This window comes from Nanorana parkeri, unplaced genomic scaffold, assembly GCF_000935625.1.
Source record: "Nanorana parkeri isolate BGI_ZX_2015 unplaced genomic scaffold, ASM93562v1 scaffold293, whole genome shotgun sequence".
NCBI lineage: Eukaryota > Metazoa > Chordata > Amphibia > Anura > Dicroglossidae > Nanorana > Nanorana parkeri.
Window position 1 is genome coordinate 303,480 of NW_017306561.1, and position 27,208 is coordinate 330,687.

The window sequence follows — 27,208 nt, forward strand, 5'->3', positions numbered from 1 at the left end:
ACGTTATTGATATCACACAGGGGCTAATAATCCCCTATGCGATATAATTTGTAGATTAAAGGCTCTCTTTATGAGCCTGCCTTCCAATACAGAAGATTCAGCATGTTTGCTGTATCTTCTGTACAGCTCAGTTTGTGACAGCTGACACAGGAGTGCTGCGGGTACAGAGCTCCTGTGTCACTGATTACATCCTGAACTAGCAGTGCGAAGCTATTTAAAAACTTAAAGCACCAGTGTTATGTATCGGGACATTTTCACGACAGCAGCCGAAGGCAGGATCCCCTTCAAGCCTTCAAGTCTTGTCCTGCCTGATGAAGGGGATCCTGTGAGACCCCGAAATGTCGAATTGAGTACATCACGCTATGCTGCTCGTACGTCAATAAACAGACGTATTTGATTCACTATTTGGAGTGCCGGTGCCTCAATATATTCTACAGGCTATGGACCACTCCCTCATTTTTGGTGATTTAAGGAGGGAGGGGTTTGACAGAGGGAGGAGAAAGGGGTGAAGATTTTGATTCACAGAGTAGGCCGTTGGGTTTCCCTCACTGGTCTAAAATCCATGCTGTATCATGAACTGTAAATACCCCTTTGAGAGGAAATACCCCTGGGAACAGGAGAACTGAACAGCAGAAATTATCTTTTATTGGTATCTTTCGCAGCAGGGTTGGTAAGCTGGGCGTCCACTTTTGTAAACTAACTGATGAAGTCTACACTCATGGGCTCTGCCTGGGTTAATTGGACAAGAGATAACTAAAGTTTGTGTAAAGGGAACCAAAGAGAACCAGTCTATGGACTGTAGAGGTTGTTTTGGATGTAGAACGGCTCCATAGACTGAGCTTGTGTTAAAGGAGAACTATGGGGTTAGGGCTTTTCCCCATAGTTCTCCTTAGGGTAACGGGAGGACACAAACTAGCGTCCTCCCGTCACCCTAAGCTCAGTATACTGAGACGCTGCAGCTGAAGCGGATCCCGACAATTATGTCTGGATCCGCTCAGCTGCGTGAGTGACAGCTGGCTCTGCCTATCTAGAGGCAGAGCCAGCTGTACCCGTCCCCTCCCTCGTCCGTTCCGCCAGTCAGCGCTGGAGGATCGGAGCGGGGAGGGGGGAATCCAGCCCCTCTCCTGTCACGGCAGAGAGCCGTGACAGGATGGAGAAGTGAGCGAACGCCGGTATGTGTTCGCTTACTTCCCGATCTACTGAGCCGACCTGTGACAGTCTCATTGTCACAGGTCGGCTAGAACTAAGAGGTGATTGAAAAGCACTCACCTCATAGTTCTCCTTTAATGTATATTTAGTGGGTCACAGGAGGAGGTCTCAGGCTCTCTATGTATCAATCCCCATCTCAGCGCTTATATATGGAGCCACTGCCCGTGACACTTGTATGGCAGCTTTAAAGCTTTTCTGCCTCTTGTTTTATTACTCTTAAAGCAAATACAAGCCCTAACAATAAACTTCTCTTATTTGCTACATTTTAGTATGTTAAATATATAAGTTAAATAGTTTTATCTATCTTATCTGTGCAGTATGTATAAAAAAAACAACATATTGATCATGCCAGAAATCCAATGCTGTCCTGTGTCCTGTGCACTGTGCAGAGTTATCCAAACAATGCTACCAGCCCTGTGTAGCTCACTAGAGAACACCCCCAGTATGGTATGGAGATGAGAAGAGGGGGAGGTCTTGTCTTGTCCTAACACATTTTCCTTTCTAGGGTAACAATGCTGCTTCATCATAGATGCAGTACAGTAAGCATTGCCACCCTGGAACAGGAAGTGTGCTGCTGGCAGGATCAACAGGTGAAATGGAAAAAGTCTGAAAAAGAGAAAACTAGGCAGCACATCTAAGGACCAGTACTTTTCAGTGTATTACATTTATGTTCTTGAGTTTAGTTAAAGTTTAATTCTCAGTCACAGATATCCCTTTTTATCTGTATATGGTCTTACCATAAATCCTTCATCCGTCTTCCCTGAGCTCCCTGTGCAAAACATTACAACCCATTGATATTCCTAATCTTTCTCTCCAGAATCGATATGAAATGATAGTGTTGGAACCCATCAACCGTTTGCTGCAGGAAAAATGGGATTCTTTTGCTGGCAAGATTTTCTATCTGAAGTTTTTGTTCTATATGTTGTACATAATCATATTCACAGTGACAGCTTATAACAGGCCACTTGAAGGACAGGTAAGAATCAAGTCATTTTTTTACACATCCAAGAGAAAAGTTAAGGCAGGAGTGACCATTCTGCTAGATATGGGGGCCCTCACTTTTGGCATACAATTAGGGGCAATTTATAAACATCAATTAGGGGCATATTTATAAAACGGTGAATTCATCACATTGCTGTTGAATAATTCACTGTGTATTAAAACACATTCACCAAGAAAAGTCACCTACAGTGAGTGGTTAATGTCATATTCAGAACCTAATGCCCCTTAATGCACTCCAGCCTAAACATCTTTTTTTTTTTAGTTTTGGATAGCGTGTGGCAGGGTTAATTAGAACCTCTGTCAATTATTTTAAAATAGTCTGTGTCCATGTTTTTCCCCACCCCCTCAGTGGAAGCTATATACTGAAACTATTCTTGCTCTGGAGATCATGACTGTGCAGCCATGACTGGCACCCAACTGTGTTCAGATCCTACTGCACATGTGCAAAGCAACCCCTATTTATTAATTTGGCTCTGCCCATAATCTGGAAAGCTGGTGCCACTATGAGTCTACCACTGGGAGGGAAGATTTAAAGGACAACGTTATCAAATGTATGCAAGCAAATAAATAGCAAACAATAACTGTGCATTTAAACTTACATAAATAATTCAGAAGTTGTAACTGCAGAAATATTAGGATTGATTTACTGAGGGAGAAGAGGCGCTTCACTTTGCAAATGTTAGTAAATAAGATAAATCTAAGTTCAATTTGAATACGCAGTCATGCAAAGGAAATATTTTTAGAAATGGCTATTAGTAGGGATGCACCAATACCATTTTTCCAAGACCAAGTACAAATACGGTACTTTTCCTCAGGTACTCGCCAATACCAATACCAATACCGATACTTTTATTATTATTATTTTAGGTCAGTTTCTTTATAATTATGAAGAACTGTAACTCAATCCATGAATATACTTGTCCTGTCCAATGAATCGTATTGATTATACTTGGCCTGTCCAATGAATCGCTTTTCATTGGTCAGCGCGGTCACTTGACTGCACTGACCAATGAGTATACGCAATTTGCGAGTGAAAATAAAAATCCATCCACTGCGCTGGATGGCAGTATGCGCCAATAAAAATCCATTCCCTGCGCTGAACTCCTTGCTCCTCCCTTGAACTTCCTATTTAAGCCGTGCCTCAGATTATTGTGCTCCTGCCAATATCTTGCTTACTGCTCCTTCTGTGATACAATCCGCTCATACTGCTACCCGTGTACCGACCTTTGGCTGCTGATTCACCGACTACTCTCATCGTCTTCTGCTTCATACCTGATACCTTTGGCTACCGACCTCGGCTTGATCTCTGGCTACGCTTCTGCCTGCTCCTATACTACTACCATCTGCTTGTGTACCGAACCCGGTCTGTTTGACTACGACTTTGCCTGCTGTTTCGGCTACTGGACTCCGAACCTGATCCAGATCGTGACACTTTCTTACCTTTTTATCACTTTTTATTTTATTATTTTGTTGGGATGCACCAATACCAATTTTTCGGTTTCGAGTACCGATATTTTTTTTAGTACTCGCCGATACCAAACACCGATACCGCAAGTCCCATTAAGGAGGCCCCTGTGCGATATCATTCGAGATGACAGACTCTCTTTACGAGCCTGCCCTCCAATACAGAAGATACAGCACATGTGTGCCCTATCTTCTGTACAGCTCAGGTTGTGAAAGCTGACACAGGAGCACTGCGAATACAGCTCTCCTTTGTAACTGATTACAGAGCCGAGCGGATGCATCTCAGCAGCAAAATTTGAACATACCAGGGATGTGCAGTCAGGGGAGTGCAGTATTATGGAGGAAAAAGCTGTCAGCTTCAAGTCTGTAGCTCCGTGTTAATTACAGGAGGTGCTGCATCCGGCTTTTGACGGCTAAGTTAGGTTACACAGCAGCAGGCTTCCCCACTGCTTTGTGTAACCTAACATAGTGAGGCCAGAGCTGCAACTGCCTCTACTTTGTGTTAGAGGCTTGATCTCTGTGGATGGTTTGGACCAACGGCAAAGCACCAAACACTGAGGACATCGATCTCGATGCCTCACCAGTGAAGAACAAGTGGGGGACAGGGAGGCTCCTCCATGTCTCCCTCCCTCCTCCACACATAGTTCGGTGACCGGGTTGGGGGGTGGGGCATCACCGGGCTGGGGGCAGGGCTGGGCGAGCAGAGGGAATGCCTGAAATAGCACGGCCCCTACTGCACGTCACTGGAACATACATTTATATACTGTATATTAGCACCGAGGAGACTTTAATATCTATATGCATGTGCCATTTTACGTGCACTTATATGTGCTTTTAATGTTTTATATTTTCATATTTGTACATTTTAATACTTTTTTGTGCTTTATGCAAAGTGCAACAAAATGATGAATAGAAATCTTCCAAGGTGCAGATGTGGTAGAAGTGTAGTGTTAGCAAGGTTTATGTTTAGGTTTATAGATGTAAACTGTTTATAATGACAATTACTTTCTTTTCAATGTGATGGATAGTTCCTCTCATATTTAACACATTCTATTAATTTTTAAAGCCCCCATTCCCCCTGGAAGGGACACACAAAGACAACCTGCGTGTACTTGGAGAAGTCATCATCATGTTTGGTGGACTTTATATACTAATATGTCAGGTTTGTACAATAAAATTACTTTGATTGAAATATTTATTGCTTTACATTAAGCCTGTGACAATTGATGTGTTATAAAGAACAGTCCAGTCCTTATCTAAGTTTGCAGCCTTTCTTATAACATAACTATACTTTTAAAGCATTAGTCCTTTTAACATATCCAGGGACACCAAGCAACTTGGCTCATATACCCATCATCTCTGCCTGTTGCCCTGTGATTTGACAGGCCCAGGTCAGGGTAACGATTGCTTTGTTTACACTCAGTGCAGTGCAGACTGCAGGCAGGGTGAGCGTAAACCAAGCAATGCCTACACTGGCCAGGGTTTGTAATGAGAGTTTTTAAAAGAGGAAAAGAAAAAGCCGATTACAAGCAATGTTCTCTTTCTAATAATTTAGTTTAAGAGGAACTTTACCCATATATTTAAAATAACAACAAACATTTGGAAATGCTTAGTAATCACAATCTACAAACAGATTGTCAGGAACAGCTGTGGACGCACACCATGAGAGTAGTGACGAGTTGTTTCACTTATAGCAGCCGCTGTTCTGAAGACGGACAGGATTTCCAGAGACAAGATGCACAGAGACCAAGCACGGCTAGTGTAGTAAGAACTATCACATGGGAACAGTCTGATGATGATTAAATAGGGCGCCACCAGCAACAAGGCCAATCCCAGAGCAGGAGGTGTGTGGTCAGATTCATTAAGCTACAGCTGACAGGGCTAGTGCTGCAGCCAGCAAGACACCGGATAATTAACCAGTCAGGGCTGCAGCCAGCAATACAGGCTCCTTGAACTACACAGGCTGCCTGACACAGTTACTTCAAGATAATTGCAGGCTTTGTATTCTTTGCATACCTTATTTCTCTTTTCTTTCCCAGTGGTCATTTTAACTAAGGGCAGGTTGCTAGATCTCCCTTTACTTCCTGTAACTCTGACATATGTGACTAGAACATGTGACCAGGGCCGCCGTCAGGGGGGTACAGCCGTTATTGATGTAAGGGGCCCGGTCAGGCTTATGGGCCCGGCCCGGGCACCTTACATGAGTATCGGCCGTTCAAGTAACAGGCCAGGATGTGGCCGGGCACACCGCAGCACCGGAGGAGGCCGGGGCCCGCACGCTCCAGACCCTCAATTTTGGGCTGGGCAGGAGGGGGCGGGGCGGGCCATTGAAGTGAATGGCGCTATAGCCACGCCCTCCGGCCGCAATTTGATCGCCTGCACAGGATCGCAGGGCACATTCTGCCTGCAGTGCGTTCCGGTGTTGTGCGGTCAAAATGCTGCAAGCACTATTTTGACCGCATCGGGACGCAGGCACAATGTGTCCTGCGATCTCGTGTGGGCGATTGCATTGTGGCCGGAGGGCGTGGCTATGGCACCATTCACTACAATGGCCCGCCACTCCCCCTCCTACCCGGCAAAAATTGAGCCGGCCGCAATGTGATGCAGTGTGTTCTGGCCGGAATCGGGCTGGGACGCACTGCAAGTGGTGTGGACAACCCCTTAGAGCCAAAAGAAGAAGCTGGTGAAGCAGATCTCTGCTTCATCAGCTTCTTTGGGGTCGCTAGGTGACATTAGGGGTATGAAAAACCCCTGACGTCTCCATGAAGAGGACCTGTCACATATGTGCTATTACATAAGGGGCTTTTTAGCCCGCTACTTGATAGCAATAAAGCTGAGTGTAAAAAAAGGTAAAAATGAAAGTAACATAAAAAAAAATGTAAAATGCAAAAAAATATGTTTTGTAAGTTTCCCCTTTCCCCACGTGCACGCACATAGAACACAAACCCGGGTCAGATGCGCCTACATGCAAAACCAAAAATTACGCCACACATGTTATGTATCGTCGCGAGCGTCGGAGTGAGAGCAATAATTCCCGGCCCATCAATCACTGATAGCACTAAACTGATGAGCAGTAAAAGCATTTAAAGCGTCGCTTATGGAAAATTTTGGTTATTGTAGTTTGTGGAGGTTTCATGGATACTTGACATGTTTGGTATCTGTTTGCCCCGCATGACCCCGTCTTTTATATTGTACCAAAAAATTAGCCATTATATTCTGATTCTGTGCACTAAATTTCATTTTAGCGTATTTTATCCTAAAAATACTGGTTTGATAAACATTTGCGCAAATACCGTGCGACATACAAAATTGCAACTAGCATCTTTTTACTCTACAGGGCCTCTGCTTTCAGAGAATATATCACTGTTTTCTACCCCAAAATTCATATTTTATCATGTGTGTGCAAATGTAAGAAATTGCTCCGGGCAGCAAGTGGTTAATGAGTGTATAAATATTTGAATGTGTGTGTTTCCCTATTTTGTCGGAGGCGGTGATGATGCTGAACATTTTTTAAAGGAGAACTATGGGGTCAGTGTTTTTCCCCATAGTTCTCCTTAGGGTAACGGGAGGACACAAACTAGCGTCCTCCCGTTACCCTAAGCTCAGTATACCGCGAGCTACAGCTCGCGGTATACTGAGACGCCGCAGCCGGAGCGGATCCCGACATGGACGTCGAGATCCGCCCAGCTGCATGAGTGACAGCTGGCTCTGCCTATCTAGAGGCAGAGCCAGCTGTACTCGCCCCCTCCCCCGTCCGTTCCTCCAGTGTTCGCTCACCTCCCTATCTACTGAGCCGACCTGTGACAGTCTCATTGTCACAGGTCGGCTAGAACTATGAGGTGAGTGGAAATCACTCATCTCATAGTTCTCCTTTAAACCCGAGCGCCCGAACTGCAACGCAATACTAAAGTTATTTTCAGAGTTGGCACTTTGAGATAAATATATTGATTTTGCATCGCAGTTTGGACACTCGGATTCAAAAACATTCGCCATCACTATACTAATCTGACAGCGACGCAGAGGAATGCCCGGAGGTAGCGGGCGATCACGTCACTTTGGCAGAGGAGGCCAGGCACCAGCAGCAGGAGCAGGTAAAAGGAGCTGGGAGGGAGATGCAGCTCCAACTAGCCCACCTGGGACCACTGCAGAGCCCACCATAGAGAGTCTCAGATGGGCTGTGTAGCATGTATGGTGTGCTCTGCAGGGTTACTTTCAGGTGGGGTCTCAGGTGGGTCCTGTGTCCAGCACATTACTAAGCCCGGAGTTCGGCGCGCAACTAAGCCCAGAGTCCGCCTCGTAACTAAGCCCAGAGTCCGCCTAGTAACTAAGCTCGGAGTCCGGCGCGCAACTGAGCCCAGAGTCCAATTCATATATTGGACTGTTCTGCATTGCTGTATAAATGTATTGCTGGGATTTGTAGTCCCCCTACAAGCGGTGATGCCCTGCATGTGACCATGCACATCATCTCAGGGGAGGAAATGCCATTCCCTGAGATTTCATGAGATTACAGATTACATGACATTCCCAGCAATGCACTGCTGATGTAACCTTCCCAACCTTGGTTTGGGCACATTACATCATTTGTGCCAAAACTGGACCAGGAAGTAGACAAACTGTATTTGTAAGTAAATGAAAAAGAAGCTTGTTTAACTAAGGAAAGTTATATGATTTTAAATCAGCATGCTGAGCTGCATGCTGATGTGCTTTTTAGTGAAATTGGCTAAAGGTCCACTTGCTTCAATGTTTACAATGTTATTCAATGGATTACAATCTTCTTATGCTTTGCAGATAATATATTTTTTGAAGAGACGTCCTTCTTTACAAACTTTAATAATGGATGGGTACTTTGAAGTCCTCTTGTAAGTTCTACATTTATTTATTTGGGGCTATCATTTTGGTCACGATTATTATTTGTTAGTTTGTATAAAATATAACAAGCACAAAAATAAATAAATACATACTAACAATAAGGGGCACATTTATAAAGAAGTGAAAGTGAGTTTCACTAAGGGGTCTATTCACGAAGCTGCCGAAGGATCTGGCCGTAGCTTTGGCCGATCCTTTGGCTAGCTTTGGCCCCAGGACCCCTTCAGTTCAGTAGAACCAAAGGGGTGCTATACGGGCTATTCACAATAGCCCGTACAGCTCCCGATCATGGCCGAGCGGCTTAGCCGAGCCAAACGCATATGCATCGGCTTGGCTGAGCCATGCTGAAATCCGAAGCTGGCCGAGCGGCCGGCCATTGGCCGGCCGACAGCCTGCTTCTGACAGCTGGGCGGAGCCAGCCGTGATCTTACGGCTGGCCACTTTCAGAGAGATCCGCGTCCCTGGTTACCTGCTAACCAGGGACACTGATCTCCAAACAGCTAACTCTGCCTGGCGCCCCGGGAGTCTCCCGCTCCCGGCCGCCAAGGAGAGAAGCACTGCTGTGTCTTTTTTTCTTTATTCTGACACGAGCAATGTCAGAATAGAAAAGAAAAAAAAAAAAGAATTTTCCCATTGAAAAGCATTGGGACATTACTATTGGCTATTTCAATTTGCAATAGCCAATAGTAAACTAGCATTGTACCCACCCTCTGCTGCAGTTCCCCATCAGGTCCATCAGCAAATTGGCAACTCATGAAAATAGTTAACAAATATTTTTATGATGTACCATTTTCTTTTTCGTAACTTAGAAGATTTGTTCATTTTCTCAGTTTTCTGCAGGCCGTTATTGTCCTGAGCAGTGGTGTTGTCTACCTGGCAGGCAGTGAAGTCTATGTTGCCCTGTTGGTGTTTGCGCTGGTTCTTGGCTGGGTGAATTTGCTGTATTACACTCGAGCATTCCAGCAGACCGGAATTTACAGTGTTATGATTCAGAAGGTCAGTCCTTGGACATGTTTTTCTCTTTAATCTTCATGTGTTCCCTTTTTTAGCAAACATCATTGTAGCATAACTGTAGATGCTAAAAAATAGAGACCTGTCTCTTTGCTAATACACTTAGATGACACTATACAGAGGGGTCCGAGATAAAGGAACAACTACAGATTTAGCCAAACAAACCCAATGTACAGTTGCATGACCTTGCTGTAAATATGTGCAAATACATTATATAACGAAATATTGGTGGACGACCATCACACCTACTAGTCTGTATGCCAAAGTTCAAGTCTTTCCAATGAAAAGTACCATTAAGGCTATGAAATACAAAGACATTTTAGATGATTGTGCACCTCCCCCTCTAAGGCCACAGTTTGGGGGAAGGCTTCTTTGTGTTCCAGTATGCCTTTGGCCCTGTGTACAAAGCCAGGTTCATAAAGGTTAGGGAGTTGTTTTATAAATTGTTCGCATAGTGAACAGCTCTGCCAATGAGATTTGCAGCGCATTATGGTCACTAGATGTTAGGAGCATAGAATTTTTTTTAGTTACTATACTAAAAATAATAAAACATTTAATTTCTTGCTTTCCTTCTTTAAAATAGTGAAAATTAAACAAAATACAGACATAGCTAAAATGGTCAATGATTTGTATACTTTATATATGTATCATTATGCATGATATTAAATTATTTCTGAATCCCTGTTTACTGTTGGTGAATGCTATTAAGTATCATAATACTTTACATGGTTCCAAAAGAATAAGATTCCAATTTCATACACATCAGTGTAATAAGCTTATACGTTTTTACAAAGCACATTATTTGAATAGTTTTGGTATTTCAAACATTTCAAAAACAGAATCATTTACAATTTGCAGTTTGTCTGCCCTCTGGTGGAAACTACATACAATTCTAATTCTACCGTATGTTACTTTTAGCAGGAAAAAAGATAACAAGATCGTAACATACAGCAGAATAAGACTTGTATGTAGGTTCCACCAGAGGGCAGACAAACTGTGGAGAATGTAAATGATTGTGTATTGAAATGTTTGAAATTCAAAAGCTAGATAACAAGAAAACTCAGACCTGGGAATATCTGGTGTACATAAATAAAATTATTGCTTTCAGCATTCTGGAATTCAGTGTCAACCTGTCCCTCTGGTTGTGGCAGAAGCTGCACCACCAGAGGGCAGCTTCTGGCTCCTTTGGCAGCTTTGGCATGAGTGTCCAGCATAAAGCACTCTCCAGTGCTGAAAAACAAAGCTGGTGATTGGTATAGTAAAGGGATTCTTACTTGGGATTCCCTCTCTATGGGTACACCAGCATGTATGCCTGGTGCCCTAAGCTGATCCCTAGGTGGCAGTTTTCTAAAATGTTTTTAAAAATTGTTTTAGAAATATGTATACATATAAATAAATAAAACATTGTAATCACAAATGCCAAGAAATGCTTGCAATGTGGTGAAAAAGAATAATACAAATATTATCATTGTTTTACAGACCATCCTGCGTGATATGCTTCGCTTCCTCTTAGTTTACCTAGTCTTCCTCTTTGGGTTTGCTGCAGGTATTTATTATATACTGGGAAGTTCTATCTATAAATACATTCACAGAATATTTGTAAGGAAACGATCATACGTTAATGTCAGTTCTTTATTCTTTAAAGGGGAATGCCTTGCAATTTATTTCTTACTGCTTATTAACCAGTAGATGTCACTCTTGGTCTGTGTAGTCTAGGGCAAGGCACATGTATAAATTAATAAAAAAAAATATATGTTCTTAGCTTTCCCAACTCTATCTAGAACAAAAAAAATGTTTTGGCTGGTGTTGACTTTTAAGGAACTCAAGTTGGAACTTTCTGTGACAAAAATACTTCTGTATATGGAGTCCCCATGTTTACAATAAGAACCTGTGGAAATAAAAAAAACAAGAAAAACAAACAAACCAAGGCCTGTGGCTGGCAATTTCCTTGTCTCAGTTTATTGTAAATGGTCATGGTCAGGTTACTATTTTAGTTCAAGTGTATCTAAAGCCCAAACTGTTTTGTTTAGATTTGGATAGAGTTGTGAGGGGTTAGGACCCCTGACAGGTTTTTATGTCTGCCTACCTCTTTCTATTTGACCAATGCCAGCAGGACATAAACGAGGGAAAATTACAGCCCCTCCCATACATACAAAAGCAATTTGAAATACAATTTTAAAAAAAACACCTTTCCTTGGCCCAGGTTCCCAGTGATTCTGACATGTCTCCTGGAAAACCTGCCAATTGCATAGGGAGGGTAGGGGCTATCAGTAGAAATGTAAATTATGTGCAAGTCTTGAGTGCTTTGCACAACACAGAGGTTATGGCTTTCGGCTTTGTGTATGTGTGTACGCCATAGCCTCCAGTGAATAGCTCAGAGGTGAGGGGTGTTGCTAAAGAAGAAGAGGTATGGAATCAGTGGGTTCCTGCGCCAGTATGAATGTGAATGTGCAGGCAGACCGTGCATCTATACGTCTTGTAGTTCTAAACAGGGGCATACCCTAATGCAGTACAACATAGTGAGTGAGAATGACCCTATGACAGGAAGTCCTACAGACCTACAGTCCCTACATGGGTGTAACTATAGCCATAGCAGAGTATGTGACTGCTATGGTGCCCAGAAGCACAGGGTGCCCAAAGCTATGTGGCTCCATAGTGATTTTTGCAGGTGAAATAACATTTCAGGAATACAGCACATTTAGATGAAATTTATGTAGATTAAGTTTGGAAGCCTCTATGGAACAGCTATGAAAAAAAATAATCTGTATCACTAGAGGAATTGTCTTTGGTATGAAAATTAAAGCAATAGACGTCCCATAATGATGTTAAGGTCATGCTACAGAGGGCTATTTCTGGCAGGATTACCATTGTAGGCAATTAAAGATGCAATTACAAAAAGCGCACAACAGGTTTAATAATTATGAAGCATGCATATAGTAGATTTTGCATGTTGGGTTTAGTTACACTTAAGTCCTACATCTAATTCTGAACCAGAGGGGAAGGAGGTCTTCAGATGTAATCTTTACCAAAGGCCTAATTGTGCATGTTCTGTCTCCTCTACCCTTGGCCTGTGTATAGTTCGCCATGCAGCTCCTCCTATTCGGCAATAAGCCAGACTGGATGAAATCTTGAAGCTTTATTAACAAAACAGAGTGGGTGAAACTGATAAATAGGAAGATGAAACCATACAATCAATATATGAACGTGTAAATAGACTAATAGCTCACATAAAGAGAAACAAGTTCGTCCCCACCAGCGATGTTGCCGTATGGGGAGTCTGGACATTTACTCCAGACGTACTCAGGATGGCATCAGATTCTCTTCTCCTCTGTTCTAAAATGGAGTGTGAGTCCCAGAATGCACTTGTTCCTTTCTTCATGGGCTGGAGGTGGCTGGGAACTTATTTTTAAAGGAAAGGTAGTCTAAAAAGGCAGGTAGGCAAGGCAATAAATCTAATGCCTGGGGGGCAGAACAGTGCATGCTTTCACTGTTAAATATTTAACATGTTTGTATAATTTTAAATGTATATGAAATAAGATTTATACATGTATTTTTTGCAGCTTTGGTAACACTTATTGGGGAAGCTCCTCAGAAGGCAGAGAATAGCACTAATGCTAGACCAAGAGAGGCAGGAAACTCATATTCAGGTCTTTACTTTGCTATTCTGGAGCTCTTCAAGTTTACTATTGGCATGGGAGACCTGGAGTTCAATGAAAACCTGAAGTTTAAGCACTTTTTCATGTTCCTGCTGATCTTGTATGTGATTTTTACCTACATTCTCCTCCTGAACATGCTCATTGCTTTAATGAGTGAAACGGTAAATGAAGTCTCTAAAGAAAGCAAGAGTGTATGGAAACTACAGGTGGGTTGATTTCAAACACAGCTATATATTTACTTATCATCAATTACAGTCACTTAATATGATACAGTAATATAGTTCATAATTCTAAACTTTCGAAACTAACCTACAATAACTATTGTCTGCTTCCATTCTGACTGTCTTTTATATCACTTCTGCCTTTGGTAGTTCCCTCTGAGGTGGGAGGGAACTTGGTGCAACCTACAGAGGGAAAAAGGGGTGTCAACATTTATCCTTCCACCATCTTGCAGCCTTTGTGGTTTCTCTGTACAGACAACCACTTAGCAAGTCTGCACAGCCCGGGGTGCCTGACTAACATAGTGCACCACAGGATGACTACAAAATGTTAGAGCAGAAGGCACAGAGCCTAACTGCATTCATGAGCATTAGCCAGAAAACAGAATTTCAGGAACAGGGTGCAATGGGAAAGGGGGGGGGGGGGGGGAAGGAGATTTTCAGTGGTAAATATACTTGGTCAGTAGATGAATTTATGATGAATGTACTCAGCTGTTTAGTTAATGTGATTGTTTCCTGTAAGCAAACACATCATATCAGTACCGTTTTTCAGATAATCACATGACTGTTTTTAGGAGAATTAAATGAGAATGAAATGCATGTTTTCCTGTAATTGCATTTTGTTTTCTTTTTAGTCTTTTCTGTAATCTTCAATTTTGATGCCATAAAATCCCTGCTACACATCTATGGTTATAGCCAGCCCTACAGCATTTATCCACTTGAACCCTGAGGTGTTAAAACCCCTTCCTGTCCAGGCCATTTTTCAGTATTCAGCGCTGCGGTACTTTGACTGACATTTATTCCGTCATGCAACGCTGCACTGAAATGCATTTTATGCCATTTTTTGGTGACAGGTAGGGCTTTCTTTTGGTGGTATTTAATCACCACTGGGGCATTTATTTTTGACTATATTAACAAACAAATTACATTTTAAAAAAACATAGTTTTCCCATTATATTATGACATATTTATTACCCACATTTTTGGTAAAATATAAAAGGCGGGGTCACGTTAAAGAGACACCAAACATGTCAAGCTTTAAAATTGTCTGTTCCCACGAAATCGCAAAACACTACAATACCCAAAATTGTCCTAAAGTGACGCTTTAAAAGCTTTTACCACGCATCAGTTTAGTGTTAACAGTGATTAATGGCCTTAAAATCATTGCTCACCCTCCGACGTACGTGGTGATGTGTAACATGTGCAGCGCAATCGTAATTTTCGCACGTAGGCACACCCGACGCATGTTTGCGTGCGTATGTTATTGCTCACCCTCCGACGTGGTGATGTGGGCGCGGGGGACTTTTTGTATGCAACTTTCATTTTTTTTCCACTTAACTTCATTGCTATCACATAGGGGGGCTAAGAAGTAGCCAATTTACAGTGTCAGGTCCTCTTTATGGAGACATCAGGGGTCTTTAAGACCCCTAATGTCACCGAAGGGATCCCCAAAGAAGCTGATGAAGCAGATAACTGCTTCACCAGCTTTTTTCCAGCTTCTATAGCAGGAGAATGACAGCTGAATGCGGACGTGATGTAATAAACATCACTTCCACACTGACAACAGAGATCAGATGGAGATCTAGTGCTGATCTCCTCCAATATATCCGTTCACAGAGCTGCCACGGCAGTCCCGGGCCCGCACGGGGCACAGCAGAGCTTCGGATCGGACATGGATAATACAACATAATACAATACATCACTGGCTGTTTACAAAGCAAGCATTTTACCCACTCCTGTGTGTGCTGGGCGGCGTGCATGAGCGGGAACGGGTAAAGATGTTTAAGATGTTCCCACCCGCATCTAGGCATCCACAGTCCGGCCGTTGTAGTTAAATCTAAAGTGGTTATAGATAAGTGTGCTTATCTTTTTTCCCCTTTTACCTATAGTGCACCCTCCCTAGTTGCATGTTAGCCCTTATCCTATTAAGGGCCCTGCAATGTTTTCACAATTTGCAGTAAATCGTCTCTAGATCCTCATAGACCTCTAAGGGACTACCCCCCAAGAATCTCCGGGTAAAAGTCCCACATAAGTCTAATAGTATCTACAAGTCAGGCTCAGCCAGCACAGAGAAGATAGGTTGGTTTTTTTAGGCTTTGGAGGTGGCAAAAAGGATAAGGCACTCATTTAAAAATGTTCTTATCCTTTAAAGTACATGTTTTTAGTCATGGATAGAATAGGGAATGGTTAAAATCCCTGTCCAGGTTTTGTTTGCCATCTTTGTTGAATTCGGGAGCTTTCCCTTCATTTCTGTTCAGTAGACTCAACAGGAAGTGAAAGGAGATCTCTCCAAAGTGAGGGTAAGACAGTTCTAATTGGAGCAAGTGCCCCTATGGAAAAATGTCCTCTCTATTACTGGTCTGGTGGTAACTCACAAGTTTGGATTTTCCCTAACATTCAATTCTGATCACTGTGGTCAGCAGGACAGATAGGTTGAATCTAACCAGCTGAAACTGCATAAAAAAAAAAAAAAACCGGAGAATTTCGGTTCAAGGACATGTTGTCCAAAGGGGAGAAAGCAGAATAAATATATTTATTGAATTATTTATTACAGGTATCTATATAGCACCCACAATTTACACGCTTTACACAGTATACATTCACACCATTCCCTGCCCTCGAGGAGATTACAATCATCTACATATAAACAAGGAGTGAGTAATAGAGATGTTGAGTCAGATATATGGGTGCATTGTTCACAAATCAGTTGATAAGATCTGTAAGATTTGATATTGCTTTTGCCACCATTAATAAAGTTGTATTTTGTATATTTGTAAATGTATATTATACTGTATGTTGATGAAAAAAGTAAAGTTTTTTAATGTTATTTTACAGAGAGCGGCTACAATCCTGGATATTGAGAAGTTCCTGCCTATGTGCTTTGTAACAAAACATAGGTCTGGGAAAAGGGTTAAAGTGGGATTAAAACCTAATAAAGAGCCAGATGAAAGATGGTGCTTTAGGTAAGAATCAAAATAACTAGGAATGCACCGATACCATTTTTTCAAGACCAAATACAAGTACTTGCAGATACCACTTACTAGGGATGTCCCGATGCCACTTTTTCAGGCCCAAGTACAAGTACATCCCCTCATGTACTTGCCGATACCAATTACCGATACTTTTTCATAAAAGGACAGGTGACTTTAAATGATCCATAGTACAACTACATGTTATATCGGAGCAACAGTGACACGACGCTCGGCGAGGTAAGTAAGAAAAAAAAACCCATAGCGCAAGCTTCGGCGCTATGTATCAGGGCATTTTGACAAGTACGAGTACTTGTCAAAATGCCCTGTATCGGTCCCAATTACGATGCTAGCATCGGTATCGGGACATCCCTACCAATTACCGATACTTTTTCTTAAAGGGACATGTGACATTTTTTCTAAAACAATGCAGACTAATAATTGTAGGGAATTTTCTTTATGATTATGAAGAACTTTAGTTCAATACATGATTATTCAGCAATGGAGAATGGCAATCAGCTGTAGAGGACCACAAAGCTCAGCAATCCATGATTATTCAGCAATGGAGAATGGCAATCAGCTGTAGAGGACCACAAAGCTCAGCAATCCATGATTATTCAGCAATGGAAAATGGCAACCAGCAATAGAGGACTACAAATCCCATCAATCCATGATTATACTGCACTGGAGAATGACAACCGACTATAGAGGACCACAGTATAATCATGGATTGTTGGGACTTGTAGTGCTGCGACTCTGCCAGGGTCACTTAGTAGAAGTGCTGCGACTCTGCCAGGGTCACTTAGTAGAAGTGCTGCGACTCTGCCAGGCTCACTCAGGAGAAGTGCTGCGACTCTGCCAGGCTCACTCAGGAGAAGTGCTGCGACTCTGCCAGGGTCACTCAGTAGAAGTGCTTCGACTCTGTTAGGCTCACTCATGAGAAGTGCTGCGACTCTGTTAGGCTCACTCATGAGAAATGCTGCGACTCTGTTAGGCTCCCTCAGGAGAAGTGCTGCAACTCTGCCAGGCTCACTCAGGAGAAGTGCTTTGACTCTGTTAGGCTCACTCAGGAGAAGTGCTGCGACTCTGCCAGGCTCACTCAGGAGAAGTGCTGCGACTCTGCCAGGGTCACTCAGTAGAAGTGCTTCGACTGCCAGGGTCACTCAGTAGAAGTGCTTTGACTCTGTTAGGCTCACTCAGGAGAAGTGCTGCGACTCTGCCAGGCTCACTCAGGAGAAGTGCTGCGACTCTGCCAGGGTCACTCAGTAGAAGTGCTTCGACTGCCAGGGTCACTCAGTAGAAGTGCTTTGACTCTGTTAGGCTCACTCAGGAGAAGTGCTGCGACTCTGCCAGGCTCACTCAGGAGAAGTGCTGCGACTCTGCCAGGGTCACTCAGTAGAAGTGCTGCGACTCTGCCAGGGTCACTCAGTAGAAGTGCTTCGACTCTGCCAGGGTCACTCAGTAGAAGTGCTTCGACTCTGCCAGGGTCACTCAGTAGAAGTGCTTCGACTATGCCAGGGTCACTCAGTAGAAGTGCTTCGACTCTGTTAAGCTCACTCAGGAGAAGTGCTGCGACTCTGTTAAGCTCACTCAGGAGAAGTGCTGCGACTCTGCCCGGGTCACTAAGGAGAAGAGCTGCAACTCTGCCAGGCTCACACAGGAGAAGTGTCTTGGCACTGCCAGGGTCACTCAGGAGAAGTGCTTCGACTCTGCTAGGCTCACTCAGGAGAAGTGCTGCAAGCAGGCTTCAGAAAGACGTATCACCAACGGGGTGCTGCATCTGCGTGGTCACATGCAGCGCTGTCTCTGTGGGGGCACCTGCGGAGTGGCGCTGTCTCTGTGGGGGCACATGTGGTGCAGCGATGTCTCTGTGGGGGCAAATCAGAGCCACTGTGTCTGTGGGGTGTCGGCGCTGTGTTTCTGAACAGCGTGTGGTGTTACAGCAGCGCTCAGTCTGTCTGCAGGCAGGCTTGTGGGAGGCGGTGCTGTGAGGTCCCTAGCAAGCACGGGACCTCAGGGCAGCTCAAAGATATTTAGAAAATGTAAAGCACCAGTGAGCTGCTTGGGCAGAACTAGACAAAGTGTAAGAAATTGCTGGGGGAAATGAAGGAAATGGCAGTGATGGCCAGTGATGAATTTGGTGAATATTGGACAGACTGTTAATGATGGTTGATTATAAGCATCTAGACCCATATGTCCCTGTGTTGCCACAGCATTGCTGATGATTCCAGAAGACTTCTGATGACAGGGACTTGTAGGCAATATGCTGGATCTCATATCGTTTGGCAAGTTAAAATGGTCAAGAAGTGTTCATTTGATTAACTGAGCTTAAATTTGACCAATGTTGAAAGATCAGTCCACATAATACCAGTACTGTAGTTTAACTTAAAGTGGTCTATGGTGGCACAGATTAATCAGTGACATTCTATATAGAGTTTTGTAGACTCCAGCAGTGAGATTTCTATTTGTATCGCTTCCCCCTATAGCCATGGATGTTTTTTTAGAAACATCTCATTCTGGTAGGTTCTAATCAATGTAATCAATGTTCTAATAAGCGAATCGCACTCATAAAAGTTATGGTATGTGGACAAGTTGGAGAATTAAGTCCGTAGGTCACTTCACGAGGGAGACCAAGAAATATAAAAGATTGGTGAATGATTTTAAAACTAAAAAAGGCCTCTGGGCACAGCAAATTCTTCTCTGTCTATGGAATGGTTACCCTTCATAAACACCACACATTTAAACCATCATTAGAACCACAATTGCCCTTTGTTGTTATTAGATCCTCCTTTATATTAAATGCATAGCCCATAAAATGTCGGAATATTATAATACTTATGATCTTCCATTATTACTTTATGTTACTGTTTACATAAAGCAACCATCATCAATATCTTACATGCTATATATGTTCAATATTATCATATCTTATAGTCTACTATCACAAACTTATTTAATAGGGTGGTCCATTGGTATTGTGAAAATTGTAGTAACCCATAACAACCAATTCTAAGTCATCTGAAAATCATTTGCAATGGTAATGAAATCTAATTGGTTGCTATGGAGTATTGCTCTTTGAACATCATTGCTCCTTGCTACAGAATTAGCCCAGTCATCTGTCATTTCCGGTGCCAGCAGCAGACATGACAGGGGCCTTTATCCAAGACCAATATGTCTGTCCCTGCCCAGTGATGTTTCAAACGTCCTCAACAATTAGGCCCCATTCACATGGGGCGATTTGAGATTCCTGTGGCAGAAATTCCAAATCTCCCTTTTAGATGCGGCCTCTGTCACCCATTTAAGTAAATGACCACGTGACAGTGGCTGCATCTGTACGTGGCAGTCCGTATGTGATACAATTACATGCAGTTTGGACTATATCACTGTCGCTGGATGCATCTATCATGCGTCCAGAGACAGTGATCTATTCGAAACTGCATGTAATCATATCAAATGATTAGATGTGTCTGCTGTCACCCTGTCATTAACTTGAATGGGTGACAGTGGTCGCATTTAAATGAGGTAGGAATCCCAAAATGAATAGTGTGAATGTAGCCTTACAATACCTTTCTATTCTTAAAGAAACAGGTATATATTTTTGCTAGTTTTAAACACAATACATTGATATAATATGTTTTGTCAGGGATTCATCTATGAACCATCAGATAAATCATTTATCTTATGTTGCTATATTACAGAGTGGAAGAAATACAGTGGGAATCCACTGGGGAGAATCTGTCCTGCATTAATAAGGAGGAGCCTGGCGACAAGGAAATGGCAGAGAAGCTTCATAAACAACCCAAAGGTAAGAAGAGTGAGAAATCATATTGTAGCGCACCCCTTACGGAGCAGCATACAGTAATAAAGCAATGGGTCTGCCTGTTTTTCCTCTGTGATGCACCTCAATAATAAATACGGAGCACACCAGCACATCTTGAGTTGGCTCGAAAACCTTGATCCTAGGGTCAGTTGCTATGGGTTACAACAACTTAGCAATCTTCTTGTCTAGGGATATTTTCATTCACTTTGCCCATTAGCACTTACCGCCCTCTATGGTGATCAATTAAAGCGATGTCGAGACTGAAGATATGATGCTGAGAACTTTTATTGATGAACTTCAGAGAGAGAGAGGTTTCAGGGTCAGGACCATCCAGGCTGATGTAGTCTCCTTTAAGTGGCAGGGTGTAATAGCTGTCTCATTCAAAGCATGAAGAACACGTGGCACAGAAGCACTTGAGGTAGAAGTCACTAGTCATATTTATCCTTGTTATCAGTAGTAACCACTGGGCCTCGAAACTCAGACCTCAGTGTAAGCACATTGCTAGTCATATCAGACAGTCCATAGCAGCCTCCCCAGAGGCAGGGCCTGGGGGAGGTAGAGAGAGCTCCCATGGTCCACCCCAGCAAGCAATAGACATATGCAAAAATATTTAAAAAAATTAAAAAGTTACCAAAAAGGAAAAAACGTACCTCTGTTTCCGCCGCTCTTTACCAGCTCTTGATCTGAAGCTTCTCCAGTGGCCGTCTAGGAGGATGAGAGCGGGCACATGCACAGTAGAGATCATCGGCAGGGAGAAGAGGAGAGACACAGTGGAGGTGAATGCACGTAGCCAGGAGCGTGCATGTCGGACAGACACAATGGGACCTGAGGAATCGGAGCTCGATCAGAAACCTGCACCAGCGCTGGAGGGATTACTGAAAACAAGTGGAAGGAAGAAGATCAGTAGATGCAACTTACAAATCTCAAACACCAGGATCCTTATATTAAAAAAAGTAACTGTTATTTTTTCAGACCAAAAATATTTGAAAATGAACTCCACATGGTAAAAAAGAGGTGTCTAAAGCTTCCTGAATTGAGCCTTATGTCTTAACAAATTTAGTTCTTGCTTGAAGCTTTTCAATAAATGAGTTAGATAAACACGGCTGAATCAACTGAAATATAAGGACCTAGATAAGCATGTGTAGCCAGCAGTGTTCATTTCAGTGACTAATAATTTTCATTTATTTTCCGTCATCTGCATGTTCTTTAGTGACGAAAACAAAATGAAAACTAAGTAATAGAGAAGTTTCTATTACGAACGAAAACGAGATGAAATTAGGAGGAACTATTGCATTTGGATTTCTGGTTCCCTGAGCTCTTACCCTTCCTGTAGTAAGGAGAGGCGCACAACTGAATAATAACCTACAGATCTACCCAGCGGGACACCACCTAGCAAACACTTGCCACACAAACTGTACAGACATGTCAATGTCAGGGAGAAAGAGAAGAGCAGATGTATGAATGCATTTTACATTTGATGCTAATGAGAACAAGACCCTTTGTAAATTATGTGGAGCAACAATCATAAGTCATAACAGGTTTATAGAGGTTTACGTCAGGAATATATAATGAGTTTGGAAATTCTAGAGATTTGCTTAAATAATGCATTACACTTTAAATAAACTCATTAGATTTTAGTCAACTAAAATCTACTGGAGATTTAATTGACTAAATCTAGAACCAGATGACTAAAATATGACTAAAACTAAAATGGCATTTTAGTCTAAAAGACTAACACTAAAACGAAATTGAAATTTGCCATCAAAATTAACATTGGTAGCCACCTTGCCCTAAACAGGATGACTCCTTAAATTAAGTTCTGCTGGACTGTATCCAGCCAAGCAAATTTGATACTCATTTGGTTGTCCCTAAGCACTATGTAATTGTTTGCACCTGCCTGCTGCTGGATGTGAACTTGCCACAGAGCAGAGCATCGAATAATATAAGGTTATGAATATATGTGTCTCCATAGCTAATCACTAGGCTGTTCATTGGCCAGTGGTACATGCTAGGGGAGGATATTAATATTCAGGGCTGACCTTGTGAGAGTCTCTTTTCCCCACAGGCCTCCAGTCTGGGGAGGGTGCGTGAACTTTGTGCTGTCTGCCCAGGCCTGTAGACTGCAGGTGGTCAGGTATGGACCAGACAGGGTCTCAGTCTGTTTCTGGGATCTAGAACCAGTGAGAAACTTCAACTGCTGGAGGTGCCTGAGAAGCCAGAATGGGCTTGGACCTCAGAGAGAAGTCTGGTGCCTCTCCTAGGGAATTCTATGCTAGATCTGGTAACCAGCAAAGGTTCTACAATTGGAACACAATAGATTATTTTGTCACTATATATATTAAATTTGCATATTCACTCTATGGAAATTCCCTACCCTTTAGGATTGATTAACTTTGTCCATAACTTATTTATATAAATTTTTGATATGCCCGAAGAGGGGATTACACTTTATTCACTTTAATAGCGCTGCACACTCAAAATCTTTTTTATCTTCACAAAACATAGCGCAGCAGCTCTCACATCGCACCCAGTCCAGAAGCGCAGATTTTACATTGTTTCATCAAAGGTTCTACAATACACAGTGTTCCTGCAATCAGTTTAAAGGCCCTCTGCACTGTGAAATGGCAATTGAGTCTTGTGTCTGTACTTCCCTAGATGTCTGTAGCCCTTTCCCCTCGCTCCCATTTTTGTCTTTTATGCAATAAAATATTAGAAAATCCTTAACCACTTGCCGTCCAGAGCAATTTTTTTATATTTGCGCACACATGATAAAATCAGAATTTTGGTGAGAACACAGCTTAAACCCCCAAACAACTATATATTTTCTAAAAGCAGAGGCCCCGTAGAATAAAAAAAGGCTATTTGCAATTTTTTTTATGTCGCACGGTATTTACGCAAATGTTTATCAAACCAGTATTTTTAGAATAAAATACACTAAAATGAAATTTAGTGCACAAAAACAGAATATAATACCCAATTTTTTTGTAAAATATAAAAGACGGGGTCACCTCAGATAAATGGATACCAAACATCTCAAGCCTTAAAATGGTGTGCGCCCGTGAAACCGCAAAAAACTACAATACCCCAAATTTCTCATATGTAATGTTTTAAAACCTTTTACTGCTCTTCAGTTTCGTAATAACAGTGATTGATGGCCCTAGAACTATAGCTCGTTCTCCGACGTTTGCAGCGATATGTAACATATGTAGCACAATTTTCATTTTTGCACATACAGTAGGTGCACCCAAACTGTGTTTGTATGTGAGAGTACATGGGGGTAGGGGACTTTAAAAAAAAAATTAACATTTTTTAAATATTTTTTTATATGTCACTTTTACTTTTTTTTTACACTTAACTTTATTGCTATCGCATGTTTTTTTTTTTTCTGACATCGGGCTGCAGGCGGCCGTAAATCAGAGAAAAAAAAAATTCTGGAAAGCTCTGTTCTTAAAGGTTGAGAACCACTGGCATAAAGGGCTAACAAGCTGGTCTCCCTCTGATCGAAGAGGAGAGACCCGCTGTGATCTTGGTAAAGCCGCTTCAGGAGCCGGATGTATGCAAATAGCCTGAGTAAAGACCAGTATTGATGGGCTTTTGTATGCATCCGAACTGCTTCTCTTCCCATATAAGTTTAAGGGAATGCAAGATCAACCTGAAACAGGTAAAATGTGGTCAGAAGGAGGTCAATTGCGGGACAAATAGTTATGTCAAAGAATTTTGAATGATCTCAGAAGCATTTTAAACTGATAGGTGATGGAGAAAGAGGAACATACACAGCAAGGTTTTCAGGAAGTATACTGTCCTTATACTGATCATGTAAGGTAGCCTGTGTGTCCTGTGGATGTAGTGCAAGCCAAGTAAGATGTCTGATTTTAGCACAGCTCTGTGTTCTGTAAAGCGTTAATAGCTTTATTGTTTCTGTTATTGCCTAGAAATGCACCTTCATTTTTATACTTCCTAGAGATACCACAAGGTCAGTGTATGTGGAAAATTATATTATTAACAGCATATAATTACAAAGCTTTGATCAACTTAATAATTTAGTTCAACATGACATTTAGAAGAGTTAACACCTAATTTCATTACTTTACAGGACAGAGTAAGTCAGCTTCCCGTGCTCGAGAAGAAGCAATAGAAGAGGAGCTAGAGCCACTAAAGTCTGTGCCCACAAGCCCATCAAATGATGAAAAAGTCTGAGACAGGAGGCCAAAGCCTAAGGATAGCCACGACTCCTCACTCAAACTTCTGTTTATCAAATAGACATCTCATTCATACAGGAATATTTCTTCATTGAATTAAAATGTGGACATTAATATAATGCTGAAAAACAATAAGACTACAAAGGTTGTGGTAATAATTGATTGGTTTCTGTCAATGATTGACACATTTTTTCTTTCTGTGACATTTATATGCCAAAACCATTGTCATACTAACATATAAATCCTATATATTAGGGGCTAATAAATAGAAACCTTCTTTAATGTCAAGTATTCACAAAGTCTTTTGGTAAAAAAAAAATTCTACAGGTGATGCAACCAGTGCCGGCCAATGAAAAATTGTATTGTAGTACACAGCTACACATTGGTCTTCCTCACTCTACAATATGAGAAATATTCACAATGGGACAGTGTATACCTGTCTGCTACAATAACATTTTTAATGGAAGCTTACGGTGTGCGACCGGACTTTTTCGTTAGACGGGCTTAGCCAGTGTGCACCCGCTAGTGCTGCTGTGAGTGTGAAGGAACATTGATATTAGGCTATGGAAGTCAGTGCCGGTCAATATATTTATTCATGAGGACAACTGACCACTTTATGTCAGCACTGAAGGAATGTTAAAAGAACCAGCCCCTGACTGAGCTTATGCAAGAATGTTAAAAGAAAGCTAGTGAGGAAATGTGAAGGATGTCACTGCTGGCCTCTCCTTCTGAAAATACCAGTTGCCTGGATGTCATGATGATCAAATAGCTTCAATTACTTGATGCACTGGCTTTAAACAAGTCTGCAGACCATGAGTTCTGACTTTTAAAATTTTTATGCTGGTTTCTGGCAGTGACTAACTCAATTAGGACCTTCAGTTTCACAGTATCTACCTTCATCAACTGTCTGACTTCATGTCTGTGAACGTTCTCATTCATCCAGGTCATGGTATATCTGTTAAAAATACATTAAAGCACCTGGACTTGCAATATTTTCTTGAAGATGTTTCGATGATCAGCCGACTAGCTTTCCTAATTTGGAATGAATTGGAATTCTGAACTGAGAAAGCTAGTCGGCAGACCAGTGAAACGTCTTCAAGAAAAATAAAGCAAGTCCAGTTGTTTTGATTTATTTTTACAGATAAGTGTGGCTTCATCCTAATAACACACAATAGGATTCGATCACTTCGCAGCCAAAGACTCAAAACCTTACCAGCCACTTATGTGAATTTTACTGATTTATAGCAAATAAATGAGTGTTGTCAGCTTAACAAATATTTTATGGGATTTAGGACTTGACTGATGAAAAATGTTGAGCAGGCTTTAAAATGACATATCTCTCTCTATCATTAACTTCATATTTTTAATAATGCAACATACATCAGTTAATTATCTGTCTGATGAATATGGTTTCTATGAATGCTACATTGTCTTACTGCCAATTAATGGGATTCCCACATGTGCCTGTTTTTTTTTATATAACTATATGAGAGTTATATGTAATCTGTCTATTTCTAATCAGTAATCTAATCTCTATCAGTCTGTATTGTACATGATATATTCATAATAAACATTGATGGCAAACCACTGACAGGTTTATTTGATCTAACATACAGTACATTACAACAGCTCAAGAATGGTAATTTCTATTAAAACTATCCTTTATATTAAAGTAAACCTGTTCAAGGAGAACTATGGGGTAAGTGTTTTTCCCCATAGTTCTCCTCAGGGTCACGGGAGAACATAAACTAGCGTCCTCCCGTGACCCAAAGCTCAGTATACCGCGAGCTACAGCTAACGGTATACTGAGACCGCCACAGCCGGGACAGATCCCGACATTACTGTCGAGATCCACCCAGCTGTGTGATTGGCAGCTGGCTCTGCCTATCTAGAGGCAGAGCCACCTGTACACGCCCCCTCCCCTGTTCATTCCTCCAGTCAGTGCTGGAGGATTGGAGCGGAGCGGGGAATCCCTGCAGGGAGCCGTGAGTGACAGTCGCGGTCTCCCTGCAGGGAGCCGTGAATGACAGTCGCGGTTCTCTGCAGGGACAGGATCGAGAAGTGAGTGAGCAACGGTATGTGTTCGGTCACTTCCCGATCTATTGAGCCGGCTCAAACTATGAGGTTGAGTGAAAATCACTCACCTCATAGTTCTCCTTTAAGAGAGAAATATGGGGGCAGTCTTTCTTGACGTCATTTAGACATTTTAATTGCCTGACTGAAATTTTGATGCTTTGGCTGCAATCCTTTATAAGGTTCTGACCCACAAGTGTTCAGAACACTAAACCTGGCCATACACTAGTGGATTTCCGAAAGAAAGGCCTTTCTTTACCATTGAAAGATCTTTCTTTACCACCCGATAATGCCATCAGACACTTGACAAATGTCGAATGAAATTTTGTTTTGTTTTACCACTCTATTTTAGAATGGATGGAGTTTCCCGAGCGAAAACTACATTCACTGTTAGAATTCTGTTAGTTCGAGAAAATGTTTCCATCTTGCTGCTTTGAGTTTTTTCGATACTATGTTTTGACCCGATCAACTAATGGAAAGTCAAGCAAAAGATCTTTCATACAAAAGTTCTTTAGAAAATCTACTAGTGTATGACCAGCTTTAATCAATGTTCTGTATCAGGACAACAGAAACAAGATATGACTACGGAACCCCACCCTTCTAACATAGAAGGGTGTGCTTCTGAGGTCACAAAAAGGAGGAAGAAGCGCGACGACCTAGCGCAGATAAAAGATGGTAGAGCGGAGGGGTGAAGAATGTGTGAGATGATTGTATTCACATG

The 27,208-nt window shown here is 42.0% G+C and overlaps 2 protein-coding genes across 2 annotated transcripts in view; both read left to right on the forward strand.

Moving 5' to 3' along the window:
• LOC108787929 (transient receptor potential cation channel subfamily V member 1-like) overlaps positions 1–24,537 on the forward strand; it is a 47,044-nt gene extending 22,507 nt beyond the window's left edge. The window contains exons 7-15 of the mRNA XM_018557628.1: positions 2,027–2,185; positions 4,742–4,837; positions 8,464–8,534; positions 9,372–9,537; positions 11,032–11,098; positions 13,113–13,414; positions 16,262–16,389; positions 20,094–20,200; positions 24,309–24,537. Coding sequence (XP_018413130.1) covers positions 2,027–2,185; positions 4,742–4,837; positions 8,464–8,534; positions 9,372–9,537; positions 11,032–11,098; positions 13,113–13,414; positions 16,262–16,389; positions 20,094–20,200; positions 24,309–24,412 — 1,200 coding nt within the window. The 3' untranslated portion in view covers positions 24,413–24,537. The remainder of the gene's footprint in view (positions 1–2,026; positions 2,186–4,741; positions 4,838–8,463; positions 8,535–9,371; positions 9,538–11,031; positions 11,099–13,112; positions 13,415–16,261; positions 16,390–20,093; positions 20,201–24,308) is intronic.
• A 2,528-nt stretch (positions 24,538–27,065) lies between these two features.
• ITGAE (integrin subunit alpha E) overlaps positions 27,066–27,208 on the forward strand; it is a 70,883-nt gene continuing 70,740 nt past the window's right edge. The window contains exon 1 of the mRNA XM_018557629.1: positions 27,066–27,162. Coding sequence (XP_018413131.1) covers positions 27,066–27,162 — 97 coding nt within the window. The remainder of the gene's footprint in view (positions 27,163–27,208) is intronic.